The sequence below is a fragment of the Scyliorhinus torazame genome, chromosome 16, assembly GCF_047496885.1.
Source record: "Scyliorhinus torazame isolate Kashiwa2021f chromosome 16, sScyTor2.1, whole genome shotgun sequence".
NCBI classification, from domain to species: domain Eukaryota; kingdom Metazoa; phylum Chordata; class Chondrichthyes; order Carcharhiniformes; family Scyliorhinidae; genus Scyliorhinus; species Scyliorhinus torazame.
This window is the reverse complement of record NC_092722.1, coordinates 41628773-41655867: the sequence shown is the minus strand read 5'-3', so window position 1 is coordinate 41655867 and position 27095 is coordinate 41628773. Positions and strand designations below refer to the sequence as shown.

At 47.8% G+C, this 27095-nt stretch overlaps 1 protein-coding gene across 10 annotated transcripts in view; it reads left to right on the top strand.

Moving 5' to 3' along the window:
- Window positions 1-27095, top strand: part of prdm2a (PR domain containing 2, with ZNF domain a) — a 277892-nt gene that overhangs the window by 163448 nt on the left and 87349 nt on the right. For 8 of the 10 annotated variants that reach the window (XM_072478398.1, XM_072478403.1, XM_072478396.1 and 5 more), the window contains one exon: window positions 23575-23727. The exons of the other annotated variants lie outside the window; for them this stretch is intronic. In XM_072478398.1, coding sequence (XP_072334499.1) covers window positions 23575-23727 — 153 coding nt within the window. The remainder of the gene's footprint in view (window positions 1-23574; window positions 23728-27095) is intronic. 10 annotated transcript variants of the gene reach the window in all.

Sequence of the window (27095 nt, the reverse complement as noted above, 5' to 3'; positions counted from 1 at the left end):
GGATGCTTTCAGTGGTGCACCTGTAAAAATTGGTAAGAGTCAATGTGGACATGCCGAATTTCCTTAGTTTCCTGGGAAAATATAGCTGCTTTCTGTTTTCCAGGACAGATTGTTGGTGATGTGCACACCTATGAATTTGAAGCTGTAAACCATCTCCACCACGGCCCCATTGATACAGACAGGAGTGTGTACGATACTTCGCTTCCTGAAGTCAATGACCAGCTCTTTAGTTTTGCACCACTCCACTAAGTTCTCTATCTCCCTCCTGTACTCTGACTCATTTATGGTCGTGTCATCAGCAAACTTGTAGATGTAAACTTGCATGTTTAATTCAGCAAGAAAATATGCTCACTTTTTGTCATGTGATTGTTTTGAAGCAGCATTAATAAAAAATAAAGCGGTGCAATTAGTCAATACTACCAGCTCAAAACTGACTTGTGTCAAATCAGCAGTCAATTTTTCACTGCCGGTTTTAACTGTTCCATTGATTTGGAAAATATTGCCAAGATTTTTAAATTCAAACCAACTAAAAGTGACGATCTGACTATGAAAAAGTCTCAGAGTTTTAACGACTGTAGAGAGATCAAGCATGATGAAAAAAGCTTTCGCTTTGAACCCATTCTGCACTGTTGACTTAGACCAATTTCATCCCCAAATTGTTGCCAAACTACAACAAGTACTTCTATAGTCTCTCTTGTAAAATTGTAAATTATATTAAAAATATTTTGAAATGCAAATTCAAAAAATGTCACCCTGTGAGATCCCAGGATATGATGCTACTAGGATATGGTGCTACTGTCAGTACTTGTGTAGAGAACGCTGACACACTAGTTGGGCCAAATGACCTGTTTGAGTTGTAATTTACATTTATGCTTTTGTACTGATCTGTATTCAATCTGAAACTGTTTCTCAGCATACTTACAATCGCTAGGACTAGATTATGATTTTCTAAAACAAAATATGCAAATAATTTGTCTGATAGCGATAAGTACTTTTGTAAAATGGACATTTAAAAAAAAAAAAAACAGGAAGCATGGAGTGTAATTTTTCTTTCTTTATAAAAGTGTTGAGCTGAAGGATTTCTGTACTTTCGGTTCAAACAACACTGATTTCCCCCCCCTTGTACCATCTGTCCGTTAGCAGAATTATTTTGGGAATAAGCGATGGTGTCTTTCCCAACCCCTTGGCTTTTGTCTGAACCAATAACCCCACAGCAAATTCAATTTATGATTAACTCATGGCGGCACAGTGGCACAATGGTTAGCACTGCTGTCTCACAGCTCCAGGGACCTAGGTTCAATTCCGGCCTCGGGTGACTGTCTGTGTGGAGTTTGCACGTTGTCCCCGTGTCTGTGTGGGTTTCCTCCGGGTGCTCCGGTTTCTTCCCACAGCCTAAAGACGTGCAGGTTAGGTGGATTGGCCATGCTAAATTGCCCTTTGTGTCCAAAAAGGTTAGGTGGGGTTACTGGGTTACGGAGATAGGGTAGAGGCAAGGGACTAAGTAGGGTGCTCTTTCCAAGGGCTGACGCAGACTTGATGGGTTGAATGGCCTCCTTCTGCACTGTAGGGTTTCTACGTCTAAATGAAGATTAGTTTATTGCAAAAAGGAGTGTCTGTAATTTCCCACACCGCGTCATATAGCAAAGAGAGGGATAGTGAAGAGGTTATGTAGTACAAGGACAACCGGGAAAATGAATATTGCTTCATGTGAGTTCCAGAAGTGCAATGAGGAATTATTTTGTAAAGGTCAGCTGGCTGAAGACCGATGGTGTAAGATTCACTATTTTCTGCAGGTGCTGGCATCACACAAAGATTGAATCAGTTCAAAACTTTTTCCAAGTGTTTTTGTAACTAATAGGCTGTTCCATTGGGGCTCCGAGGCGCTTACGACCACATTCCTTGCTTTTTGTGATGTATATCAATAAACTTCAGTATTAGGGGCATGATTAAAAGGGACAGGTGGGGGGCAGCATGTGGCACAGTGGTTAGCGCTGGGATTGCGGCGCTGAGGATCTGGGTTCGAATCCCGGCCCTGGGTCACTGTCTGTGTGGAGTTTGCACATTTCCCGCATGTCTGCGTGGGTTTCACCCCCACAACCCAAAGATGTGCAGGGTAGGTGGATTGGCCACGCTAAATTGGCCCTTAATTAAAGAAAATAACTGGGTACTCTAAATTTATTTTTTAAAATAAGGTTTGAAAAGCCATGGGCCACTGTCCATATGGAGGTTGCACATTCTTCCCGTGTTTGTGTGGGTTTCACCATCACAACCCAAAAGATGTGCAGGCTACGTAGATTAGCCACGCTAAATTTCCCCATAATTGGAAAAAATTAATTGGTATTCTAAAAAAATGTTTTTAAGGGACAGCTGTTACAAAAATTACCATGTGATTTTTAGTGAGGAAGACGGGTGTGGACAGTAGGAAGATATCAAGAACTAGTCAGTGGGAAGAAGAGTGCCAAATACTATGGGTGCGGTTTACCGGCCTTGTCCCGCCGGAATCGGGGAAGGGCTCAGCCAATGGATCCACAGAGGCCTGTCCCAGGATTTATGACGGCCGTTATGCCTTATGAGATCTGGCGTGCGTGCGATCCATCAATGGGCAAGACCCAGTCTCGCGTGGTTAAGTGAGTTTAAAAACCCACAGGTGCACTGACACCAGATCAAACGGCTGCCCGGCACCTATTGACCCGCCAAGGAGACCCGAGCCGAACGTCGATTTAGTACCGGTCCCCACAAACTGGGACCAGGCATGCTGGCACGGAGGTTGCCTAGATGATGCTGGCAGTGGCAAGGTGTCAAGCTGGCATTTTGCCATGCCGGTGATTGAGGGGGGGGGGGGTGCCCTGCCAGTGTGTGGTGTGGTACGGGGTGAGGGGAGCTCGATGACTCCCCAGCAGGTGATTGCGGTGGTCCAGGGGTTGCATCGGGGGGGATGAGAGATGATCTCTTCCTGCACTGAAGACAGCTGCTCGTCGGAGCTCCTCAGTGCAGGAAATGATGCTCAGTGCGGCCTCGGTGGGGTGGGGGACGTGTTCCCCGCAGGGGCCGATAATAGCAACAGTGCCATTAGATAGCAGGCGCTTCCTGCCCAGAACAGAGTCTATTTTCTTTTTGTTGGTTAGATCACGCCCTATGACCAGAGTGCAGTTATGGGCAACCTGTGGCCTGGGGGCCACATGCAGCCCATCTAGGTTCTGATTGTGGCCCACAAGACATTTTGTTGACAGTTGCCCACATGCAGGATTGCCACATTATTCTGATTTTCCTACCAGCATGACCGAAGTGATGTGCACAAAGCAAGGCAAGTAAAGTTGTGGAAGCAGATACATTAACGACTTTCAAAAGATATCTTGACAAATACATGGATAGGATGGGTGTAGAGGGATACAGCACTAGGAAAGTCTGAGGGCTTTGGCCAAGGGTGGTATGACAGGTACAGGCTTGGAGGGCTGAAGGGCCTGTTCCTGTGCTGTATTGTTCTTTGTTCTTGCTTTCTGATTGTGCAAAATAATAATAATCACTTATTGTCACAAGTAGGCTTCAATGAAGTTTCTGTGAAAAGCCCCTACATTGACTGTGTGCCGTGCACTCATTCTGCATCCAAGTGTAAATATTTCTTTTGTTTTTACCATTTGAAGTTGATGAAAGTTTTATTAATATATAAATGTTGAACCATTTTCGATAACTCATTATGAAATACGGCATGTATTAAATATATTTAATCTTATTCATGGGATCATGATTAGTGAACAAACCAGAATTCAATTTTGCAGCCCATTGAGATGAAGAAGGGTCACTCACGCGGCCCACTTACTAGCCAAGGTTGCCCATCACTGCATTAAAGTATTTGGGGAGGTCAAAGCAAGAGAATCCCCAAATAATAGCAGGATACAGAGGAGTGTAGAGGAGAAAAGGAACAAGTGCATGACCAAAGATATTCAAAGTAGTAGAACAGGTAGATTAGGCGTATAAGAGGTATAGAAGATATTTGCCTTTATGAGTCAGGTAGTGAATAAATAAGCCAGAGAAGTTAGTGAATAAATAAGCCAGAGAAGTTATGCTGGAACTGTATAAAGCACTAATTAGTCTTGGCTAGAAGAGTACAGCATACAATTCTAGATACTGCATTACGGGAAGGATGTCATGCACTAGACAATGTATAGGAGATTTTGGAGGATGTTGCCAGGACTAGAGAATGTTGTGTGATGAGTGTAGAATTTTATATATATTGTATTTTATATCTGTTGCAGTAAGGTTTTAAACCTGGATTAAAGTATATATTTTTTGCAGTAATATTATTCAAGAATCTACTTTAAGGTATCCAGACTGTGTGTTTGCTGAGAAGTCGTCAAAAGGGAGGTGATGATTGAGTCTAACCATTTACTTGTTTACATATAGTGGGCTAATGGGATATTGTTATGATTGCTGGAGATTCCCTGAAGAGTAGATCATTCATGAGAGGTCGTATTTGTCCTAGCTAATCAAGTCATGTGACATTTTAGTGGGATACAGATGATGTAATTGATGGGAGGATCCAAGTCCATCTCTAGTTTAGAAGTTTTTAATAAGATTTGCGTCTGACAAGACACAAGGATTTAAAAAAAAATATATTTTTATCCTCCTTTTTCACATTTTCATCCAAATTTACATTCACCAACAAACAAACAATGGTAACAAATACAATGTCAATCCCCTGACCATCAATTCCTTCCTCCCACCAACCCCCAAACAACCCTCAACACCTCAAATACAAACATCAAAGAAAAGGATTCAGGAATCCACCATCCACCCATACATAGTCATGAATGACATACACAGTCCAAACCCCCCCCCTCCCCCCATGTTCGATGTCACCCAATTCTTGAAAGTGCATAATGAACAAAGCCCATGAATTGTAGAACCCTTCCATCCTTCCCCTCAACTCAAAATTCACCTTCTTGGATGTTTAAAAACTCCAACAGATTGCCACGCCAGAGCACAGGGTGGCGAGACTGACTTCCACCCCAACAGGATCCACCTTCGGGTGATCAGCGAGGTGAAGGTTAAAACACCTGCCTCAGCATCTACTTCCAACCCCGGCCGATCTGATATCCCGAATCTGGCCTCCAGAGGACCCGGCTCAAGTCTCACATGTACCACCTTCGAAATTACCCTGAACACCTCCCTCCAATACCCCTCCAGGTTTGGACAGGACCAAAACATATAAATGTGGTGGAGGCCAGCGCCACCGGAAAGCTCTGTATCACCTTCTTAGCGAAATCTCGGACCTGCATATACCGAAACGTATCCCCCTGCCCCAACCCATATTTTGCCCCCAGCTCCTGCAATCCCGCAAACCGGTCTGAAACAATTCCTTTAATGCCCCGACTCCCTTCTCCTCTCATTTCCAAAAACTCACATCCCACTTACCCGCTCAAATCTGTGATTCCCCCGGATCGGCATTTCCCTTGACCCCCATCCCCAGCCTAAGGTGCTGGCGCAACTGCCTCAAGATTTTCAACGTCGCTACTACTATCGGACTCCCTGAGTATTTCTCCGGGGTCATCTGGAGCGGTGCTGTTGCCAATGGCCTCAGCCCCGACCCCCTACACAGACTATCCTCCATTCTGACCCACTGGGAATCCCCCCCTCTAACCCAGCTCCTCACCTTCTCAGCGTTCGCCGGCTAGTAATAAAATAGTAAATTCGGAAGACCCAACCCCCCCTGACTGCCATCCTCTCTGCAACAGCACCTTCCTAATCCTGGCCACCTAAGACACGAGGATTTTAAGTTGAACAGCAGTTTTGACAAATGCTGCTTGCTGGGTTAAGCAGAAGTGCACAATCTAGGGCAGCACGGTGGAACTGTTGCCTCACGCGCCGAGGTCCCAGGTTCGATCCCGGCCCTGGGTCACTGTCGGTGTGGAGTTTGCACATTCTCCCCGTGTTTGCTTGGGTCTCGTCCCCACAACCCAAAGATGTGCAGACTAGTTGGTTGCCCCTGAATTGGAAAAAATTAATTGAGTACTCTAAATTTTTTTTTAAAGTGCACAATCTGCTCTTGAGAGGAACTCTCTCCAAAGGTCTGCAAAGCTGTTTTGTTAACTTTCTAAGTGGCATTTGAACTGTATTGTGTTGCTTATTTTGAGTTAGTACCATGTATAGGGAGTAAATTAAAGTTTTTCCTTTTGTTTAAGTTAACTGATTATTGTAAAGTTATTTCTTTGACGTTGATGTGGTTAATTCTTAAACTAAAGTTTGATTTAACATAAAAGGTACCTATTGGTCAGAGTCTTCACTCCTAGGGTGAAGTGTTCTTTCCTCAGTTTTACAAATTTAAATAATTTGTTTGGGGCTCTCTTCAGGTATCCTAACAAATGTTGATGTCTGATCCAGCATCCTTAACAGTTGACTATGAGGTAACATTGAATAGGCTGGAGGCGTTTTCTTTGGAACAAAGGAAGCTGATTGGAGATTTACTTGAGGTGGATGAAATTATGAGTGAGCCTAGATAGAGTGGATAGAAAGGCACTATGGGCGCGATTCTCTGCTCCCGAGACGAAGTGCCCACGCCGTCGTGAACGCCGTTGAGGTTCACGACGGCGCGAAACGGCCCCGATCCCGGCCGATTCAGGGCTCAAAAATGGGCTAGGATCGGGGCCGCGAGAAACTCGGGGGGGGGGGGGGGGGGGGGGGGCGTGGGCGTGTCACGAAAGTCACGTCGTCACCACGCGAGGCCCAAATGTTGAGGCGCTGCGTCATAAATGGCGCGATCCGCGCACAGAGGACCCGGAGGAGACGAGACAGGAAGAGATGGCTGAGCCCTGACTAGCTGCACCGAGGTTCCGGGACACGGACCTGCTGGATGGGGTCGAGCAGAGAAGGGACACCCACTGGCCAAGACGTGGGCATCGCCAGCCATCCAGCGGTGAGGCGTGAGGTTGGCACTGCTGAGAGTGCTGTGGGGCAGAACCCCCGGACGGGGAGCAGTGTCGGAAGAAGCTGCACGACCTCACTCGGGCTGCGAGGGTAAGTGCCATGAGGTGCCCCCAGCCCCCCCCCCCCGGCACGAGGGGGAGGGGGGGGAGTGGAGTGGTGGGGGGGGGGGGGTGTCAGGGGGGGTTGGGGCATCGGGGGTTTGGGGGGGTCAGGAGGGGTTGGGGCACCAGGGGGGGCTGGGGCATCAGGGGGGGTTTGGGGCATCATGGGGGGTTGGGGCATCAAGGGGGGTTTGGGGGGGTCAGGCTGGGGTTGGGGCATCAGGGGGGGGGGTCGGGGGGGTTGGGGCTTTGGGGGGGTCAGGGTGCCCAATGATTTACTCGACCCACATGAGCCCCGGGACCCCCCACGGAGCGATGCCATGGCGTGCTGTTTCCTGGACCAGCAAAAATGTAGTTTATATCTGCACGCCCTGATGATACCTGCCTAATTGTGATGCTTTATCCAACCCCCCCCCCCCGCCCCCCCCCCCCACCTCCAGGACAAGACAGCTCACAACCAGCGTGAGCGTATGAGAACCGGAGGGGGTTCTCCTGTGCTGCACCCCCTAAACATTCACGAGCAGAGGGCCCTGGACCTCACTGGGGGATCCGCCACCCGGGAGGTCGCGACATGCCAGCTCGGAGGTGCAGGAGCTAGTGAGACAACCCTGCATGTCCTCACCCCCCCACCCCTTATCTTCTCCCTCACACATTGCCCACTGCACCCTCGCTTCCTCCCTCACTCATGCCACTGCACCCTCGCTCCCTCCCCCCACTCACACTGTGCACCCACCACCACCATGCACCCGGGCCACCGTGTCTAACGAACCCCAAATCTTTATGTTCCCCAGGGCCAGCCGCCGAACGTCCAGGGACGTCTCGGCCAAGAGACAGCGGAACATCGCCAACCACAAGTGCACCCAGGGACGCACGCCAGAGGTTGGCAGTCGGTCGGACAGGAGGGCAAACCTCTCCGTATGGGACGCAGGACCAGGACGCTCACACCACCGAGAGAGACAATAGTGAGGGGCACAGGGCAGACATTGAAGATGAATCGCACATCACGGCCACACACTCGGTGGAATCACCTGGAGGTCAGCACGACATGGCCGGCATGGAGCTTGCGCCGGGCCATGAGTGGGAGGAGAACAGACCAGAATTCCTAACGGACGATGACCTTGAGCTTGCGGCACTGCTGTCTCCGACACCATATACCATCACAGAGACACTCACCTCGGTTGGGCATATAAGTGATGAGGCCCCCGGGTCACGGTCTGGTGCGCACCCCACAGCCGAGCCGGTACAGCAGGTGGAGTTTGGAGCAGCCGAGGGGCTGGACGGTCGGAGGGCAGCACAGGCCCAGCAAACAGCTGCCACCCAGACGGCTCCCGGGTTCCTGGATGTACTTGACCCACCCGGACAACCGATGCACGTGGACACCCAGGGACTGAATAACGGGATGAGGGCCATCTTCCAGGACCTGCACGCAGTTGGAGGAGTCCATCCGCGTTCAGGAGCAGGGAGTGGTGCCGCTCATCGCAGCCACCCAGGCCGACACCGCACGGGTGGCGTCCGCGGTGGAGGCAATGGGTGAAAGGATTTTGGCCATGGGTCAGGTTCAGCAAGGCGTTGGGCTTAACGTGCAATCGTCATCCATGGCCCAGGAGAGGGCTGCCCTCTCACAGGTAGCCATCTCACAGAGCCAACAGGACATTGCCACCGCTCTCCGGGCCCTGGCCGAGTCTCACCATGCCATGGCCCTGTCCCAGCAAGCGATGGCACAGTCCCAGCAGTCAGTCGCGGAGAGAATAGACTGCCTGGCGCACGTGATGGATGGCGTGGCACAGTCACAGGTTGAGATTGCACAGTCCTTGGCAGGAATGCCGCACTCCCTGGGCTCCGCCTCGGCGAACATTCGGACCGTGGTCGATCCCGCTGCAGGCCTGCAGGACTGGCAGCGCCAGGTGTTGGTGGTGCGATGGGGCATGTCTCCGATCGCATCTCCGTCCCACAGTGAGGCCCGGGGGCCACCGGGCTCCCCGAGGGAGGAGGAGGTTCTGGGGCCCGTCCCGGTAGCTCCATCAAGAGACATCCCGGAACACTCAGCCTCCCCCTCCCCCCCCCCCCCCCCCCCATTCCGTCCCTGGCGCATCTGGTGGGCAGCGGGCAGGTCAGGGTGGCACAATGCCATCCAGCACGCCCGCCGAGCAGCCTGGCCCATCGAAGCCGGGCCGCCCCAAGAAATGCGTGCCGACGGGGAGTCATGTCGCAGGGCGTGATTCTCAGCAGTCCGCCTCCACTCCTGCTGTACCATCTGGGAACACACCTAGACGTAGTGGTAGGGCCCGTAAGGCAAAGCTGTTAGGCACATAAGAAGTTGGCACGGGTGCAGGGCACAGTTTAGTTGTAGGGGGTAGGGCACCTATGTTAATCACACAAATAAACTCACTGTTGAATTTGACTTGTAAGACTCTGTGCTATGTTGGTGCCAGGGGGCTCGTGAGGGTGACCGAGTGGCATAGTGGTATACGAGCGGTTCAAGGTCTGTTCCGGATGTGCTGACCGTTTCCCCCCTGCCTCCCATAATCGGACACCGTTGTCCTCGGCACACCAACGCCAGCCACCCCACACGGGCACGTGGTGAAATATCCGTCACGAAGGCTCTGACCACCGGAGTGCATGGTTCAGCTATAGCCATGAGTCAGACCTCGGCTGGCGAATCTGAGCACACAGCTCATCGCAGAGCGGGCTGTCATCATTCAACATGGCACAGTTCACACCCGCTTACCCAATCATCATCACTGTTGTGCAATCCCGTGATGCCGCAATGGTAAGGTGATGTGGAATTGGTGCCGTGAACGCGGGGGGGGGGGGTTTGCTGTGTGGTGCCCTTGGCGCTGATGCACGCCATCATCCTCCTCCGCATCCTCCTTTTCCCCATCCCCCGCGTTTGCGTTAGCTCCGTTGCCGTCGGGTCCTCCCTTCGACTCCTCCACCAGTGCATCTCCCCTCTGCATGGCTATGTTGTGCATCGCACAGCAGACCACAACTATGCGACCGACCCTGTCGGGCCGGTACTGCAGGGCCCCTCCGGAGCGGTCCAGGCATCTGAATCGCATCTTCAGCAGGCCGAAGCACCGCTCCACCACACCCTTGGTTGCTGCATGTGCCTCGTTGTATAGGCTCTCCGCATTGGTCTGAGGCCTCCGTATTGGCGTCATCAGTCATGACCTCAACGGATAGCCCTTGTCGCCCTGCAGCCAGCCCCTCAGCCGGGTGGGGGGCATCCATCGAACATTGCGGGGATGAATGACTATGCCAGAATGTAGGCGTCATGCACACTCCCGGGGTACTTTGCACACACGTGCATGACCTTCATGTGGGGGTCGCACACCACCTGAATGTTCATGGAGTACGTGCCCTTTCTGTTCATGAACACTTCCCTGTTGTCTGCAGGCGGGCGCATGGGGACATGCACACCATCGATGACCCCCTGGACCATCGGCATCCCGGCCACCTTGGCGAATCCACGTGCCCGTGCTTCCCGCTGTGCTCGGTCCTCGGGGAATTTTATGTACCTGTCCGCGATGGCGTAAAGACGTTGGTGACGGCCCTGATGCACCTGTGGACCGATGCCTGTGATATCCTGGAGAGGTCCCAGCTCGGCGCCTGGAAGGAACCGGTCGCATAAAACTTTAGGGCCACCGTCACCTTGACTGAGACTGGTATCGCGTGTCCTTCACCAGTTCCAAAGTGGTGCGAGGTGCGCCACGAGGTGGGATATATGTGCGACCGTCTCCCTGCTGAACCGTAGTCTCCTCCTGCATGTGATGTCCGGTAGGGCCTCGAACGACATTCTGTCACGGTACACCCTCGGCCTTGCTGGGCGCCTGTGGCGCCCTGGCACCACCACCAGTGGATCCTCCTGCTCCTCCTCCACCTCCTCCTGCTCCCCCCCAAGCACTTCCTCTGCATTCCTCGCCGTCAGGGGGTCAATGTTCACCTCGGCATCCCCCTGTGCATTCGGGGCCTGAGCGCCTGCGGCCTGCGCGGCGATGACGGGCCACTCCGCGGCCATCCCCTCTGCTGCACCGGCAACCGCTGCATCTGCAGTCACTGTGGGCCGTCTGACTCTACGCTGCGGATGGCAAACTCCAGAGCTGCGGCTCCAACCACGGCAGTAAACATCGCTGTCTGCTTGGCACACATGGTGACCTGCAGGAGGGTGGTGAGGGGCAGAGAAACGACATGTTACACGGAGGTTCTTCCACACCTCGCCAGCCAGGTTGCATGGGATACCTGTGTGCCCCGGTGGGATGGTCGCGCTGCAGATACGCACCCAGCCTAACATCTGGTCACTGTCTGCATCCAACGGTCAGTTCACACCATACTCCTCACCAGTGTACCAGTCGCCTGTGCCCATCAGCCACACGGCAACCTGCGGCCGTGTCCTCATCACTGTCCTGCCATATCAGGGCGGCTGACATGTTGCATCCGCGGATGGACGATACCATCCACACTCTCCCTCACCCCCCTCCCACCTGCACACACTCCCTCATCCCCCCCTCCCACCTGCACACTCTCCCTCATCCCCCCCCTCCCACCTGCACACTCTCCCTCATCCCCCTCCCACCTGCACACTCTCCCTCATCCCCCCCCCCCACCTGCACACACTTCCCCCCCCCACCTGCACACTGTCCCTCATCCCCCCTCCCACCTGCACACTCCCTCATCCCCCCCCTCCCACCTGCACACTCTCCCTCACCCCCCTCCCACCTGCACACTCTCCCTCATCCCCCTCCCACCTGCACTCTCTCCCTCATCTCCCCCCCCCCCCCACCTGCACACTCTCCCTCTTTCCCCCCCCCCCCCCTCCCACCTGCACACTGTCCCTCATCCCCCCCTCCCACCTGCACACTCCCTCATCCCCCCGTTGGCCGCAGCCTTCTCGGGGAAGCCGACCCGGTCTCCAGGAGCTGCGGACCAGTCCACTCACCTCCTCACTGGTCAGCGTCAGCCAGCACGACTGGCTGACGACTTTAAATAGCAGGTGTGAACGGCAACGGCGTGAACCCAGTTCACGCCGTCGGTACTTCGGCCCATCCGGGCCTGAGAATAGCGGGGATGCCGGAGAATCGCCATTCTGGGTGTCTCGGGCGATTCTCCAGCCTGCGCCACGCGGAACTCGACGGGGCCGTTCTCGCCGCTTGAGTGAATCGCGGGAGGGCGTCGGACCGGCGTCGTGGGAAAATTTGGCGACCCAGACAATTCTCCCAACCGGCGCGGGAGCGGAGAATTGCGCCCTATATTCCTTTGTTTTAAAATAATTGGTAAAAGGATTGGAGGGGAATTGAGGAGACATTATTTTTCAGAGGGGTGATGGGGGTCTGGAACTCACTATCTGAAAGGTTGATTAAGACAGAAACCTTAATTTCATTTTAAAATTACTTGGATAAGCACGTAATGCTGTAACCTACAAGGTTATGGACCAAAAGTTGGAAAGTTGGCTGCAGTGATGCAATAAGTCAGACAGTCCCTTTGTGCTGTAAATTTTCAAGATGGTATATTAAAGAAATCCTGTGTTCATTTTACCTTGTTCCCTTTCCCTCCATTCTTCTCCATGGCCATCTAATGTGTCCCACCTGCTCCTGAGGAGCTTTCACTGTGACCAAGCAGAATTTCAAAATTTGCCAGTGGTGTAACATTCCCAATAGCGAGGTGAGTGGAGTGTACGCAGAAACTTTTTCCAGCTGCAGTAATTGCTTATCAAACGTTCAGCCATCTTTAGGTTGAAAAACTCTTCACTTATGCCAGCCTCAGCTGATCCAGGAAATAATTGCACCCCCTATTTCTCATTCTAACTTACCGGTGGTATCCTTGAAGCATAAAGCCAGGAAATTCAGGGCTGCAGTGTCACTGGACCTATTTTGCATATTAATATTAGTTGGCAGACTACTCACATTTTCTCAGACAGCTAGTGCAGATAATAATTGTGATTGCCTTGGGCAACTCCTCTTGAACCCATCTTTTTGATTCTTTACTTGTCCCATTAACACATCCTTTTGCTTTGCGCCATCGTCCCCTTTTGAAAGGCAGCAGTGATTAATAACAGCCAGTCTTATTGAAGAAAGGAAATACATTCCTTGAATGGAGAGCAAAATGGTAAAGGTTACTGAATTGATTCCTGTGATGATGGGTTTGCCCTTTTGAGATTATGTAGAATGATCCTACATTCCTTGGGGTATAGAAGAATAAGAGGTAACCTCTTCAAAATGTATAAAATTCAAAGGCAGTTTGACATCGTAGATGGTGAGAGGCTGTTTTCTCTGGCTGTACATGTAAGATAAAGGGTTGGCTGTTTGGGTCTGCGATGAGGACTTTCTTTACTCCTGAGAAAATGAGAACTAGAAGCAGAAATAGGCTGTACAGCCTTTCAAATCTGCTTCACCACCATTTGGTAAGATCCTGGCTGATCGTCACCTAATGTGTCCAAGCCCCACTGCTATCTTCTCCCATATCCCCATTCCCATAAAGTCCTAGCATTGAGTTGCCTATCTTAGATTTAAATAGCATACAGTCAACAACTGGGCATCCACAGCCCTTCTGGAGAAGATAATTTTTAAAATTTGAAAGTTTTTCAATAAGCAATTCCTCCTCATCGCAGTCTTGAACAATTGACCTCCTAACCTGAGGTTGTGCCCCATAGCTCTAGAATCTCTAACCAATGGGAACATGCACATGAGCAAGTAACCAGGACTTAAAGCAGCATGTGACCTTCAGTGTATAGGAATTGTAGTTGTGCTGTCCTTGTGAATAATAGTTGCTGAAGTAGTATATCTTTGAATAAACCAAACTTACATATAGATTTCCATTTTTGCTGTTGTGATTGGTGAGTTTGTGTAAACAGAAACATACTCTTGGCATCTACCCTGTTTAAGCCCATTAATCTAATAAATTTCAATCACTTCTTGGTAGTGGCCCAAACTGCTCAAATTTTCAAAAGATAATTCTCTCATTTCAAAATTGGATCATCTTTGCTGCATTACCACAAAGGCAAAGTATATCCTTTCTTCGATGAGTAGGCAAAAACTGCAGCCTACTCCAGTGTGGTCCCACCAAAGCGTTTTGCAATTGTAGCAGCACTTCCTCACTCTTGTAATCCAGCCTCCCTGTAATAAAGGCTAACCTGCCATTTGATATCTTAGTTGCTTGCTGCTTGGTGTTTGTTCTATGAGGACACTCCAATCTCTCTAGGTATCAACTTTTAAAAATGTTGTACCATTTTAGGAAAATTCTGTTTTTCAACTAAGGTGAACAACCTCATACATTTCCACGTTGTTATCCATCTGCCACCTTTTTGCCCACTCACTTGACCTGCTCAAATCCTTTTGCAGCCTTATTGTATCCTCCTCACAATTTATGCCCTACCAAGCTCAGCAAACTTGGATACATTACTCACGTTCTCTTCATCCAAGTCAACTAATACATAAGAATGTGTTTTGAATCTTGGTGGCACTATGGCACAGTGGTTAGTACTGCTACCTCACAGCACCAGGGACCCGGATTCAATTCCGGCCTTGGGTGACTGTGTGGAGTTTGCACATTCTCTCGTGTCTGCATGGGTTTCCTCCGAGTGTTCCGGTGTCCTCCCACAGTCCAAAGATGTGAAGGTTAAGTGGATTGGCCATTCCAAAATTGCCCCTTAAATGTCGAAAAATGTGCAGGTTAAGTGGGGTTACGGGGGGTAGGGTGGGGGAGTGGACCTGGGTAGGATGCTGGAGGGCCGGTGCAGACTCGTAGGGCTGAATGGACTCCTTCTGCACTGTAGGGATTCTGTAAATAATTACATCTTTGAAATCTCTATTCAGTAGTTGGATATTCAGTAGCTGACTATATTCAACTGAACTGATGGACTTTTGGTTACTAAGGTAATCAATGGATAAAGCAATAGGGTAGAAAAGTAGAGTTGATATTGAAGATCAGCCATGATCTGCTGATTTAATGGTTTTGCAGACTCGAGGACTCGTATATGGCCTACTCCTGCTCCTATTTCTTATGTTCTCAGAGTGGGGCTCCTGAGCCACACCAGGCAATGCATAACAGTTGTGCAACATGGTGCAAACCATTAATTTATGAGATAGTGTGGATTATATTTTCTTTATTGAACATAATGTGCCAAATGCTGTTTTTCCATTTGACTTTTCTTATACCTTGATCATGGCATTCTAGGTGAAGCAGAGTTTTTTATGATCGTTAAACATTAGTGACCGCACTTCCGGTGACGGCGGGCGGGAGGCGGCCCCACAATGGAGAGCTCCCACTCGGGAACGGAATTTTCGGGGCTTTAAGCCCGGTCCCAGGGTCCACGGAGGCGGCAGAAGCCGGTAGAAGGCACGAAGGAGGCACTGTGAAGACACAGGAGGGAAAAAAAACCCAAGAAAAATGTCGAGGGTGAGCAAAAAAACGGCCGAAAAAAACCAGCTGGAGGTCCGTCGGGGAGTGGAAAGGTCACCGCGGGGTCACCAGGAAAAATGGAGGCTGGAGCACCAGGGAAGGCCGCACTGCTTACGGCTGAAGAAATAACCAAGGTGATGGCTGCGGAATTTGAAAAGCAGTTGGCGCAGATTGCGAAATGCATGGAGACGGTGAGGAAGGAGATGAGGGAGGTTTTGAGTGTGCTGGTGGAGGAGGCGGTTTCCCCGGTGAGGACGGAGGTGGCGAGCGCAGTGGCGGAGGTGCGAGAGCAAGGGGAGGCGCTGAAGGAAGTGGAGGAGACGTTATTGCAGCACGGTGATCAACTTGCCTCGATGGGGAAAGAGATGCGGAAGGTGATGGATACTAACAAGGATCTGTGAGGAAAAATGGAAGACCTGGAAAATAGATCCAGGCGACAGAACCTGAGGATTGTGGGGCTGCCCGAAGGAGTTGAAGGACCGAAGCCGACTGAGTATTTTGCCGCGATGCTGGCAAAACTATTGGGGGAGGGGGAGGACCCCTCCCGATATGAACTGGATCGGGCTCATCGGTCGTGGAGGCCTGTACCAAAGGCGAGTGAGCCGCCAAGGGCAGTGACTCTGTGCTTCCGTAGGTACAGGGTGAAGGAGAAGGTCCTGAGCTGGGCCAAGCAGAAGCGGGTGGTGCAGTGGGCTGGAGCTGGTATACGTGTATACCAGGACTTTACGGTGGAGCTGGCAAGGAGGCGGGCTGCCTTCAACCGGGTAAAGAGGGCACTGTACATTAGCAAGGTGCGGTGCGGCATTGTATATCCAGCGAAGCTGAGGGTGACTTACAAGCTCAGGGACTTTTATTTTGGAACGGCGGAAGCAGCGGAGGAGTTTGCGAAAGCAGAAGGACTGTGGCAGAACTGACAAATTGAGGAATGGCCATGTGCCGATGTAACCTCATGACTGTATTTTCTTCTTTTTTGTATCACTGCGTGCGGGTGTAGAGATTAAAGGAGCCAAGGTGGTATATATTTGGACAAGGGAAGGGATGGGACTTTCACTCGAAATGAGAGTTCTTTGGGGTGTAGGTGGATATGCGGGGTTTGTGTGCTAAAAGGGGATCTTTGGGCTTTCCTGGGGCCGGGCAAGTGGGAAAGGGACCCGGGCGGGGGCCTCCACGCTGGCCGGTTTGTGCCGGCCAGTGAACGGGAGTGAGGTGGGGGGAGGGGCTGCGGCCATCGGAGCCTGGCAGAACAGGGTCCGAGTGGTCTAGCCGGGGTGGAAAGTTGGGGGGGAAGGAACCAAGGGTGGGGGGAGGAGTTTTACAAGAGGCAGTGGACAGGAGGAGCTGGAGACCTGCGGTGGGGGGTGGGGGGGGGGGGGGGAAGCTGTGTAAGATTAAGGGTGACTACGGGTAATCCCTGATTCCTTTTTGTCATTTGTTTATGTAAACATGCGGGTTGAGGTTTGGGGGTTGGTGGGTAGATGGGATCGTTATTATGGGGACTGACATATCTTGCTGATTATTGTTTATTGTTGATGGATGTAAATGTGGGAGAAAATGTGAAAATGGAGGAGAATAAAAATTTTTTTTAAAAAAAACATTAGTGACCGCTTTTCATACAGTCCCTTTATCTAAATAAACTGTTAAAGCTAAGTTCCATGGTGAAACATAAGAATTTATTTTGACATGTTACAATGCTGGGATCTAATAATGTTAAAATATTTTATTGTTCCTACTAGATTTCCCATGGTATTACTCATGATATGAATGGTGTTGCATCCAGTAGTATTACCAGAAGCTCCAACGTATCTGCATAAGGGGCAGCCCTAGGCTTTGGAGCACTAGGAAAGGAGCTGAGGATCTGGCAGTGTCATTGGCCCCTCGATTTGGAAGCAGTTAGGAAAAGGATATTTTGGAAATAATGAGGCAGTTCCTGGAGTCTGGGCAAATTGGATGCCCATGCCAGTGAGACTACCAGCCCTGGTTGCATTAGGATTTTCAGCTTTGGTGGTTTAGTGGTTCATGAGCACTGAAGGAGTCAGGGAGATCTTTCCTGTTGGGGTAGGGGGGTGGGTATGGAGAGGTTTCAGAGCTTTTAGGACTGATTCAGACTTTCATAGAATCATAGAATTTACAGTGCAGATGGAGGCCATTCGGCCCATCGAGTCTGCACCGGCTCTTGGAAAGAGCACCCTACCCAAGGCCAACACCGCCACCCTATCCCCATAACCCAGTAACTCCAACCAACACTAAGGGCAATTTTGGACACTAAGGGCAATCTATCATGGCCAATCCACCTAACCTGCACATCTTTGGACTGTGGGAGGAAACCGGAGCACCCGGAGGAAACCCACGCACACACGGGGAGGATGTGCAGACTCCGCACAGACAGTGACCCAAGCTGGAATCGAACCTGGGACCCTGGAGCTGTGAAGCAATTGTGCTATCCACAAGGCTACCGTGCTGCCCCAAAAGACTTCTGGAATGTGACAATATTTTCTTTTAAATTTAGAGTACCCAATTATTTATTTTCCAGTTAAGGGACAGTGTGGCCGATCCACCTAACTTGCACATCTGGGATGTGACTATATTGGAGAGAAGTGGGTTATAGTGTATTTGTGGGGGAGGGGGTGCAGGAGAATTGGGGCCCACATTCATTTAATCCTTTTTGAACAATCGTGTTCAATGCAAATGCATCTTTCCTCCCAAGCCTGTTCGGCAGCTTGAGGTATCCATTCCCACTTTCCCAGTTGTCAGGGTTTCAATTTCCTCAGGTAATACACTGGTGAACATGTATGTGTTGAAATTAATTTATGCTGTTTTACTGCAATTTATCCATTTAAAACTTTTAAAATTGAATTAATACATTTATTCCATTAAACAGCATTAAAAAGCAAAAAGAAATTTTATGTATTAACTAGTGTGTGATCTGAGGAAATGTGATCTGAGGAAATGTATCTCCTAAATGACCTCTATTAAATTGACTTTTAATTAGCTTACACTATATCACGCTGAACTAATTTTTTTGTGAAGGTGAGGAAGAATCAAAGAAGAATTTTCCTTTTCTGCGTAGTTACTAATTTGAAGCCTCCTCAAATTATTTTTGTTTTTGTAAAAATATTTTTAATGTGTTAATACTGTTTTTTCCTATTTTCTTTTCATTCCCCCATTTTTCTTAACCTCACTCCCCTGAGATTGCTCATGGATGTCAACAACCCTCCAGCATGTTGACCCATTATTCATTCCACATGTATCAGTCCAGGCTCTTTTGAATGTTGGCAAAAATGCAAACGATATCCCAGCCAAATCGAGTCTTGTCCTTATCGGATTATCACATGGGATCTCCCCCCCCCCCCCCCCCCCCCCCCCGCCCCCGCACCTCCCCATAAAAGTAAAAGTACTGCGGATGCTGGAAATCTGAAATAAAAACAGAACTTACTGGAAGAGCTCAGCAGGTCTGGCAACATCGGTGGAGGAGTTAATGCTTTGAGTCCATGTGCCTCTTCAGAACTGAAAAAGGGTAGAATTATGTAGTTAAGTAAGGAGCATGGAGGAAGTGGAGCAGGATAGGTCAGAGATAGGTGGGAGCCAAGGAGAGATTGACAAAGCTATCCGTTTCTCTGCCTCTGTTGCATCTGTTCCAATGATGTTTTTTGCCCAATTAAAGGACAATTTAGCGTGCAAACTTCACATGGACAGTAACCTGGGGCCATGATCAAACTTGTGTCCACTGCGCAGTGAGGCAGGAGTGCTAACCACTGTGCCGCCCTTAACCTGTTCCAATGATGCCACCTTCGAAAAGAGTGCATCTGACATGTCTTCCATTTTCCTCAACTGAGGTTCTCCTCCACTGTGGTTGACGGGGCACTCAATTGCGCCTGACCCATCTCCTGTACCTCTACCGTCATCCCTTCCCCTCCCTCCCAGAACCATGATAGGGTCCCCCCTGTCCTCACTTTTCACCCCAGCAGCCTCCGCATTCAAAGAATCATCCTCTGCCATTTCCACCAACTCCATGATGTCAACACAAAACACATCTTCCCCTTACCACTCCCTCCGTGACACTCTTGTCCTCTCCTCCATCACTCCTAACCTTTCATTTCCTTCCTACAGCACCTTCCCATGCAATCACAGAAGTTGCAAACCTGCCCCATCACCTTCACCAGTGCTAACCACTGCACGGCACAGTGGTTAGCACTGCTGCCTCACAGCCCTGGGGACCTGGGTTCAATTCCGGCCTTGGTGACTGTGTGGAGTTTTCACTTTCTCTCTCAGTCCAAATATCTGCAGGTTAGGTGGACTGGCCATGCTAAATTGCCCCTTTGTGTCCGAAATGTTAGGTGGGGTTACAAGGATAGTGTGGAGGTTTGGGCTTAAGTAGGGTGCTCTTTCCAAAGGCTGGTGCAGACTCAATGGGTGCTCTTTCCAAAGGCTGGAGCAGATTCAATGGGCCGAATGGCCTCCTGCACTGTAGATTCTATGATTCTCCCTCCTCGCTGTACAAGGCCCCAAACAAGTGAATTCCTCGCACCTCCTTCAAATTGGTCAACTGTATACGCTGCCCCCAATGCATAAACAACATAAACCTCTCCCACAGGACCATCTGTCACTTTGTTTTCACTGAGGACTCACCTTGTCCTCTTATTAACGCATTCTGCTATCTCCCTTTATGCCACTATCAACATCATCTTTAGTCTTTAATGTTGCCATTAACACTCCCTTTGTCTTGAGTCTATGACATCTCTCATCTGGCCCAACCTATCTCTGACCTATTTTGCTCCACTTTCTCAACACCCCTCCAAAATTATATATCACATTCCTACCCCTCTTCAGCACTGAAGAAGAGTGATATGAACTCAAAATGTTAACTCAGTTTATTTCTCTGGAGATGCTGCCAGACCTGCACTATCACTTACACCTGGAATTGTCCTGGTTTGTATACTTTGTATTTCACAGGACAGTATTTTTACCCAAGTGAATAATATGGATAGTGAATCAGCGGTTTAATTTCGTTTTTTGTCCACACTGATTGTCCGCGGTGTATCCTCCGCTTTTGTTTGAAAAGCAACAGGATGAATTGGTCACATTTGTGACTGGCACAGTTGTCTTTTTCATTGCTGCTGTCTTATTCTAACTCTTACGGCTTTCTATCCTTAAACTGCAAGATTGAATGCACCTTTCTTTATCCTGATTTTCAAGGGAAATGCCAATTCGGGGGAAACCATAGATTTGAGCCAGGGAAGTGGGATGGAGATGAGAGGAGAAAGGAATTAGAACACTAAAAGATTTATTTCTTGGGGGTCATTTTGCAGGATTGAAGGAGCTGGGTGCGAAGTATGGGCTGGAGCAGTGGGAAATATTTAGATACATGCAGGTTCGAGACTTTGCCAGAAAGGAGATACAGAGCTTCCACATTGCTGGAGGAGATGCTGACGACGGGGGACTGGAGAAGGGGGTAGTATCGGCGGCTTACAGGGCTATTTTGGAGGAGGAGAAGGTGCCACTAGAAGGGATCAAGGCAAAGTGGGAGGAAGAATTGGGAGAGGGAATGGAGGAGGGGTTCTGGTGTGAGGTGCTCCGGAGGGTGAACGCCTCCACCTCGTGTGCGAGGTTGGGGCTGATACAGCTGAAGGTGGTGTATAGAGCGCACCTTACAAGGGCGAGGACCGTCCGGCTCTTTGAGGGGGTAGAAGATGTGTGTGAACGTTGCGGGGAAGGCCCCGCAAACCAATCCATATGTTTTGCTCCTGTCCAAAGCTGGAGGATTACTGGAAGGAGGTGTTTAGGGTAATCTCTAAAGTAGTGCACGTGAAACTTGACCCGGGCCCTCGGAAGGCCATATTCAGGATGTCGGACCAGCCGGGGTTGGAAACTGGTGCGGAGGCAAATGATGTAGCCTTCGCCTCGTTGATCGTCCGAAGGCAGATCCTGTTAGGTGGAGATCAAGCTCTTCACCCTGTGCCCTGGCGTGGCGGGGGACCCGCTGGGATTCTTGATGCTTGAAAAGGTCAGATTTGAACTCATAGAGGTTATCATAGAATTTACAGTGCAGAAGGAGGCCATTTGGCCCATCGAGTCTGCACCGGCTCTTGGAAAGAGCACCCTACCCAAGGTCAACACCTCCACCCTATCCCCATAACCCAGTAACCCCATAACCCAGTAACCCCACCCAACACAAGGGCAATTTTGGATACTAAGGGCAATTTATCATGGCCAATCCACCTAACCTGCACATCTTTGGACTGTGGGAGGAAACCGGAGCTCCCGGAGAAAACCCACGCACACACGGGGAGGATGTGCAGACTCCGCACAGACAGTGACCCAAGCCGGAATCGAACCTGGGACCCTGGAGCTGTGAAGCAATTGTGCTAACCACCATGCTACCGTGCTGCCCCTGAGGGGAAGGATGGAGAGTTCTACAATTCATGGGCGTTATTCATTATGCACTTTCGAGAATTGGATCACATCGAACATTAGGGGGGCTGGGAGGGTTGGGGGGAGGGGGACTGTATGTGTAATGGTGACTATGGGTGCTTCCTGATTCCTTTTTGTCATTTATGTTAACATGCGAGCCAATGTCTGGGGTTTGGTGGGAGGATGGGATCGTTGTTATTAATATGGGGATTGACATTACATTCGTTACTGCTTATTGTTTATTGTTGGGTGTAAATTTGGGAGAAAATGTGAAAAAGGAGGAGAAGAAAAAATATTTTTTTTAAAACGTTATCCTGATTTTGGGGTGAGATGGTGGCACATTGGTTAGCACTATTCCCTACTGAGGACCCAGGTTCGATCCCGGCCCCGCGTCACTGTCTGTGTGGAGTTTGCACATTCCCCTGTCTGTGTGGGTCTCATCCCCACAACCCAAAGATGTGCAGGCAAGGTGGATTGGCCACGCTAAATTGCCCCTTAATTGGAAAAAATGAATTGGGTACTCTTAAAAAAAATTTTTTTTTAAATCATCGCAATTTTATAACCAAATTAAATGAAAACTATGCCAATAACATGCTATGTAGAAATTACATGTTCGCAATAGGAGAAAATAGAATAATTATACGGATTTGCGGTAAAAATTAGATGATGGTACGTAGACCTCCGGGAGAGTGATTTTCTTTTATCAAAGTACAGTGACTGATCAGCAGTCAAAAATAGTCAATGCAGATCTTTGAGAAAATCTCTCTCCCATCTTTTTACCCACCAGTTCTATCTTCTGTATGCTTTTGACTTTCTCTATTTTTTTTCTCTCTTCTATTTTTTCTCTAATTGAAGTTGAGTCAATATAATTGGCCAGTCAGTTGTACCTTTAGCTTGGTACTTGATGCCTCTTCTGATAAGCCTTGTTACTGAGGTGACCCGAGCATCATTGTCATGCATACATCTGTAATTCAGGGTAGTGGAGTCTACTTGTTTTTGTGTTAGTGATTAAATGCTAATCCAGTGATCCCTTGGAAAGTGCACACTGAGTGGTATATGGCTTAGCTTTATGATTCTCTTGCTTTCTACATTTTCTCGTTTAAAGTTTGGTGACCTGGGCACAATTATTAGATTGCTTACTGTAATGTTGCTATGCAGGAAGACATTTTCACTGGTCCTCAACTAGCATGGAACTGATGATGCTTGCCTGTGGGATCTCCATAAATCTTTCCCTGAATTTTGCCTCATTAAAAGCTTTCTGCAACTTCTGTACACTGGATTGATTGGATCATCCTCCAAATTTATCTCTACTTTCCTTCCCTTCCACACGAAGAGCCAACACATTGAGGAGAGGAGATGCACAAGGCTAGTGAGCTTACACATTGGTTGTCAGTCCGTTTTTTGGAGGGTGTTTTGTCTAAATTATCTTGCGCTTGAGCTGATTTAGTGTTTGATAGTGATAGCTTAAATACTTGGGGAGGAGTTAGGTCCAATTTGACTATTTTTCTCTGTTCTGTGCATAAGGGGCAGAATTAAAAGAATAAATAGTAAGTGTACAATTGTAATAAGTACTACATGTGGAGCTTAGCAGTTTGCCAAATAAAGTAAAGCTTTCCATTTTCCTTTCCAACACTTCCTACCTCATTCCCCAAAAAACGCAAAACAAATGTTTTGTTGATGATTACTAAACATTGGTGATGAGGACTGGCTCAGTACTTACCACTAACTAAGGTCAACTCTCTCCTTTCAGGTTTACTTCCCCCAATTCGGGTGGATGTGTATTGATGCCACAGATCCAAACAAAGGCAACTGGTTGCGGTACGTGAACTGGGCTCGCTCCTCCGATGAGCAAAACCTCTTCCCTCTGGAGATCAACAGGGCTATCTACTACAGAGTCTTCAAGGTAGTCGTATCCCTGTGATGTGAAGATTAGTACAAGTTCTCATAAAGTTGCGCCCTGGCCTTGCCCACTCCACACATACACGCATAAAAGCAAAATAAGTTTCCTGGTAAGACGGCCAGCACGGCGGCACAGTGGTTATCACTGCTGCCTCACGGCACTGAGGACCTGGTTCGATCCCAGCCCCGGGTTACTGTCCATGTGGAATTTGCACATTCTCCCCATGTCTGCATGGGTCTCACCCCCACAACACATAGATGTGCAGGGTAGGTGGATTGACCATGCTAAATTGCCCCTTAATTTACTTGTCAAAGATTTTAAAATTCCCTGGTAAGGTTCCCTTGCTCAAACTCTGAAACAAAAAACATTGAGGCTGCTTTTATCCCATTTCAGCTCTTCTTTGCCTTCCAATATATTCCATGACGCCCACCTGTGTCATATTCCTCTTTCCTTTTCCCATTCCCCACCTAAAAGTTAAGTTCAAATCATTTACAGTTCTTTGATAGTGCGGCAAAAAACCTGTTAGAATTTTTTCCCTCCATTTTTTTTCAGTCTGTCATCTGAGCTTTTAAAATGCAACTGGAAAGAAATTTAAGGATCATTAAATACAATTTAATCTGAATTAATTTTGTTTTTCTGGAGCCTTTTGAGTTACCAACTCTGGACATATTCCTGGAAGTTTCATCACATGGCCTAATTTCAAACGTCCCACTCAACCAAACAGTTTTTATTTCCATTCTGCAATTTTTTTGAAACTTTATAAACATGCAGTCAAAGAATTTTTAAAAATACAACTTTTCTAATATACCCCCACCTCTGGGTTGCTTGTAGCAATGTTGAGGTGTTTAATCTTAATTCCTGGGACTCCAGGCCAAATGTGCAGGGTCGTCAGTCTGAGGTGCCTTCCCAAAAAGGCTGAAAGCAATGACTGCTGTTTTAACCTTGAAGCTCATGTACAGTTTATAGTGAACCCTTTAGAAATACAGCAAGACCCAAAAGCAGTACCCAATCAGATGCAAAAGTGAATGTCAGTGACTTCTCAATAAAGTTTTTCAAACTATTTGCTTTCTGAAGTTTTTATTTAATGAATGCAATTATTGTTCATATGTTTACACCCAGGTAAAATAGATTTGGTGTTGTCAATTTGTGTGTATGGTTGATGACCGAAAACCATTTCCTGGTCTTTATCTTCTTGTACTCTGAACTGTTTACACCAAGAAGTTGGGTAGTCTCTGAGACTCCAATTCAGGAGATGTATCATGTTGCAAATACAGTTTGGTGTCTGTATAATGAAGAACATTGGGTTATAGGGGTGAGCCCCACGCAGACACGGAGAATGTGCAAACTCCACACGGACAGATTTTTCTTGTTTCTAAATGGACATAAGCTCCCAAAAGGCCAAGTAGATAAAGGCACCAGGTAAAGTAAGATAGGAATTAGAACTATCAACTTCAAAACGTTAATTGGGAGGAAATTTCTGCCTATCAAAAAACGAAAGGTAAAACGCTAGATATTGGAACTATACAGCAGGTCATTTAGCATCAGGAAGAATAAGATCGGTTAATGGTTATTCCAAACAAATGCTAATATGTGCAAGTAGTTTCAACTGAATTTGTCTTTATTCCATTTAAAGTGCTTAACGAGCCAGCTATGTATTTCATAAAAATCTCCAGTAGTAACACTGCCTTCACTGTTTTTGTACATGCACAAATGCTTTTGTGCTTGCAGTGTTACTTTACAGATTACAATATTCCTGAGGTAGCTAATCTGAAGTAAGATGACATGGGGGCACGATTATGACATGGGTTACTCAGGCCAATTGCAACTTCATTCTTTGAATAATTTCACATTATATGGCTTACTGTTTCGATCATTATTTCATACAATCTGAAGGCCAATCTACAGCACCCCAACATTAACTACAGAAACTGGATGGTCCAAATGGAATACACGTCAGCAAATGCTGTGCAATAATATTCCCACTAGTGGTGCTCTTTGGTTCAAATGATTGTATCCCATAGGATATTCTTCACAAACTATTACCTGCTGATGTGTTTAATCTATGTAATGTTCAGTTCACAAAATTATAGCCTTAACTCTCCCACTGGTATAATCCTTATCTGAATACACAGGATTGAATAAAATATGTCCTGGAGATCATTTGTGGTTATTACAGTTTTGCACAGCCAAACTACCCTGTGCAAAACACCATTTGATGAATATCATTCAGTGCCAACTTCAGGCAGTTGTTTGAGAGGAATTAACTGCCTACCAAAAAATGAAAGATAGAATACTAGACAATAGAAACATGATGGAACTACACAGCAGGTCATTTAGCATCTGAAAGAATAAAATAGATTAATGGTAATACTGGAACAATCTGATATGTTCCAAATGCTAATCTGAGCAAGTAGTTTCAAGGGTTTCACACGAATAATAGAACTGTCTGTTTTCTGTTTAAAGTGCGTAATGAGCCTGTTATGTATTTCAGAAAAAGCTCTAGTAGTAAATCTGCCTTCCCTGTTGCAAATTACTTTTGTGGTTGCAGCATTACTTTACAGATGTACAATATTTCTGTGAGGGCAGTGCCAATTACTTCTACTCTTCCCATTTTGGCTCCTTCTAAAACTGATTTTCAATAAGCTTTCTCTCCAAAGCTGGTTTCTATGAATTCTCTACCAATCTATCTATGTTGGCACCTTTCTAACAATTTTCCAGCTGAAGTAAATGATTTTTTAAAAATGAAACAATATTTAGTGCAAACCCAAACAATGATGGATCTTTCATATTTGAGTAATTGATCTCCTGTGGTGTTACTCTCAGCTGGGGAAAAAATGTCACATTTTGCTGCAGAAGTCCTTCCTTTCCTGATTCTTAGTCATCTAATATTTAAATGTTTAATATTTAAATGTTTAATATTTAAAGAGAAATCCGAACATTCTGTTAGAACCAATAGATCTACCCCCCCCCCCCCCCCCAAGATTTGATTATTTTAAACAAAAACTTAAACTTTAGTGTATATGAAAGACTAAAATAAAACAAGTAGTATTAGCATAATAACATGTTTTTTTAACTGTATATGTTCTCCACTCAGGTTTACTTTTTACTTCCCCCAAGAATTCTCTTATAAGTTATTGGTTACTTACTTGTGTCAGGACCACCAATAAGTATGCTGTAGTCCTCTGGAGAATTCTCTTCCACTCCTATTCTCAGAGGTAAAACTTTAATTTGCTCACTCTTGGCTTGTGGAGGCCTCAGTCCCTTATTTGGTTACCTTTCAATATTTCCGAACTAATTCAGCTGATTACTTTCTTTTTCACAAGACTCTGTGAGGAACACTATAGATTTGTCCATTCGTTTCAAATTATGCA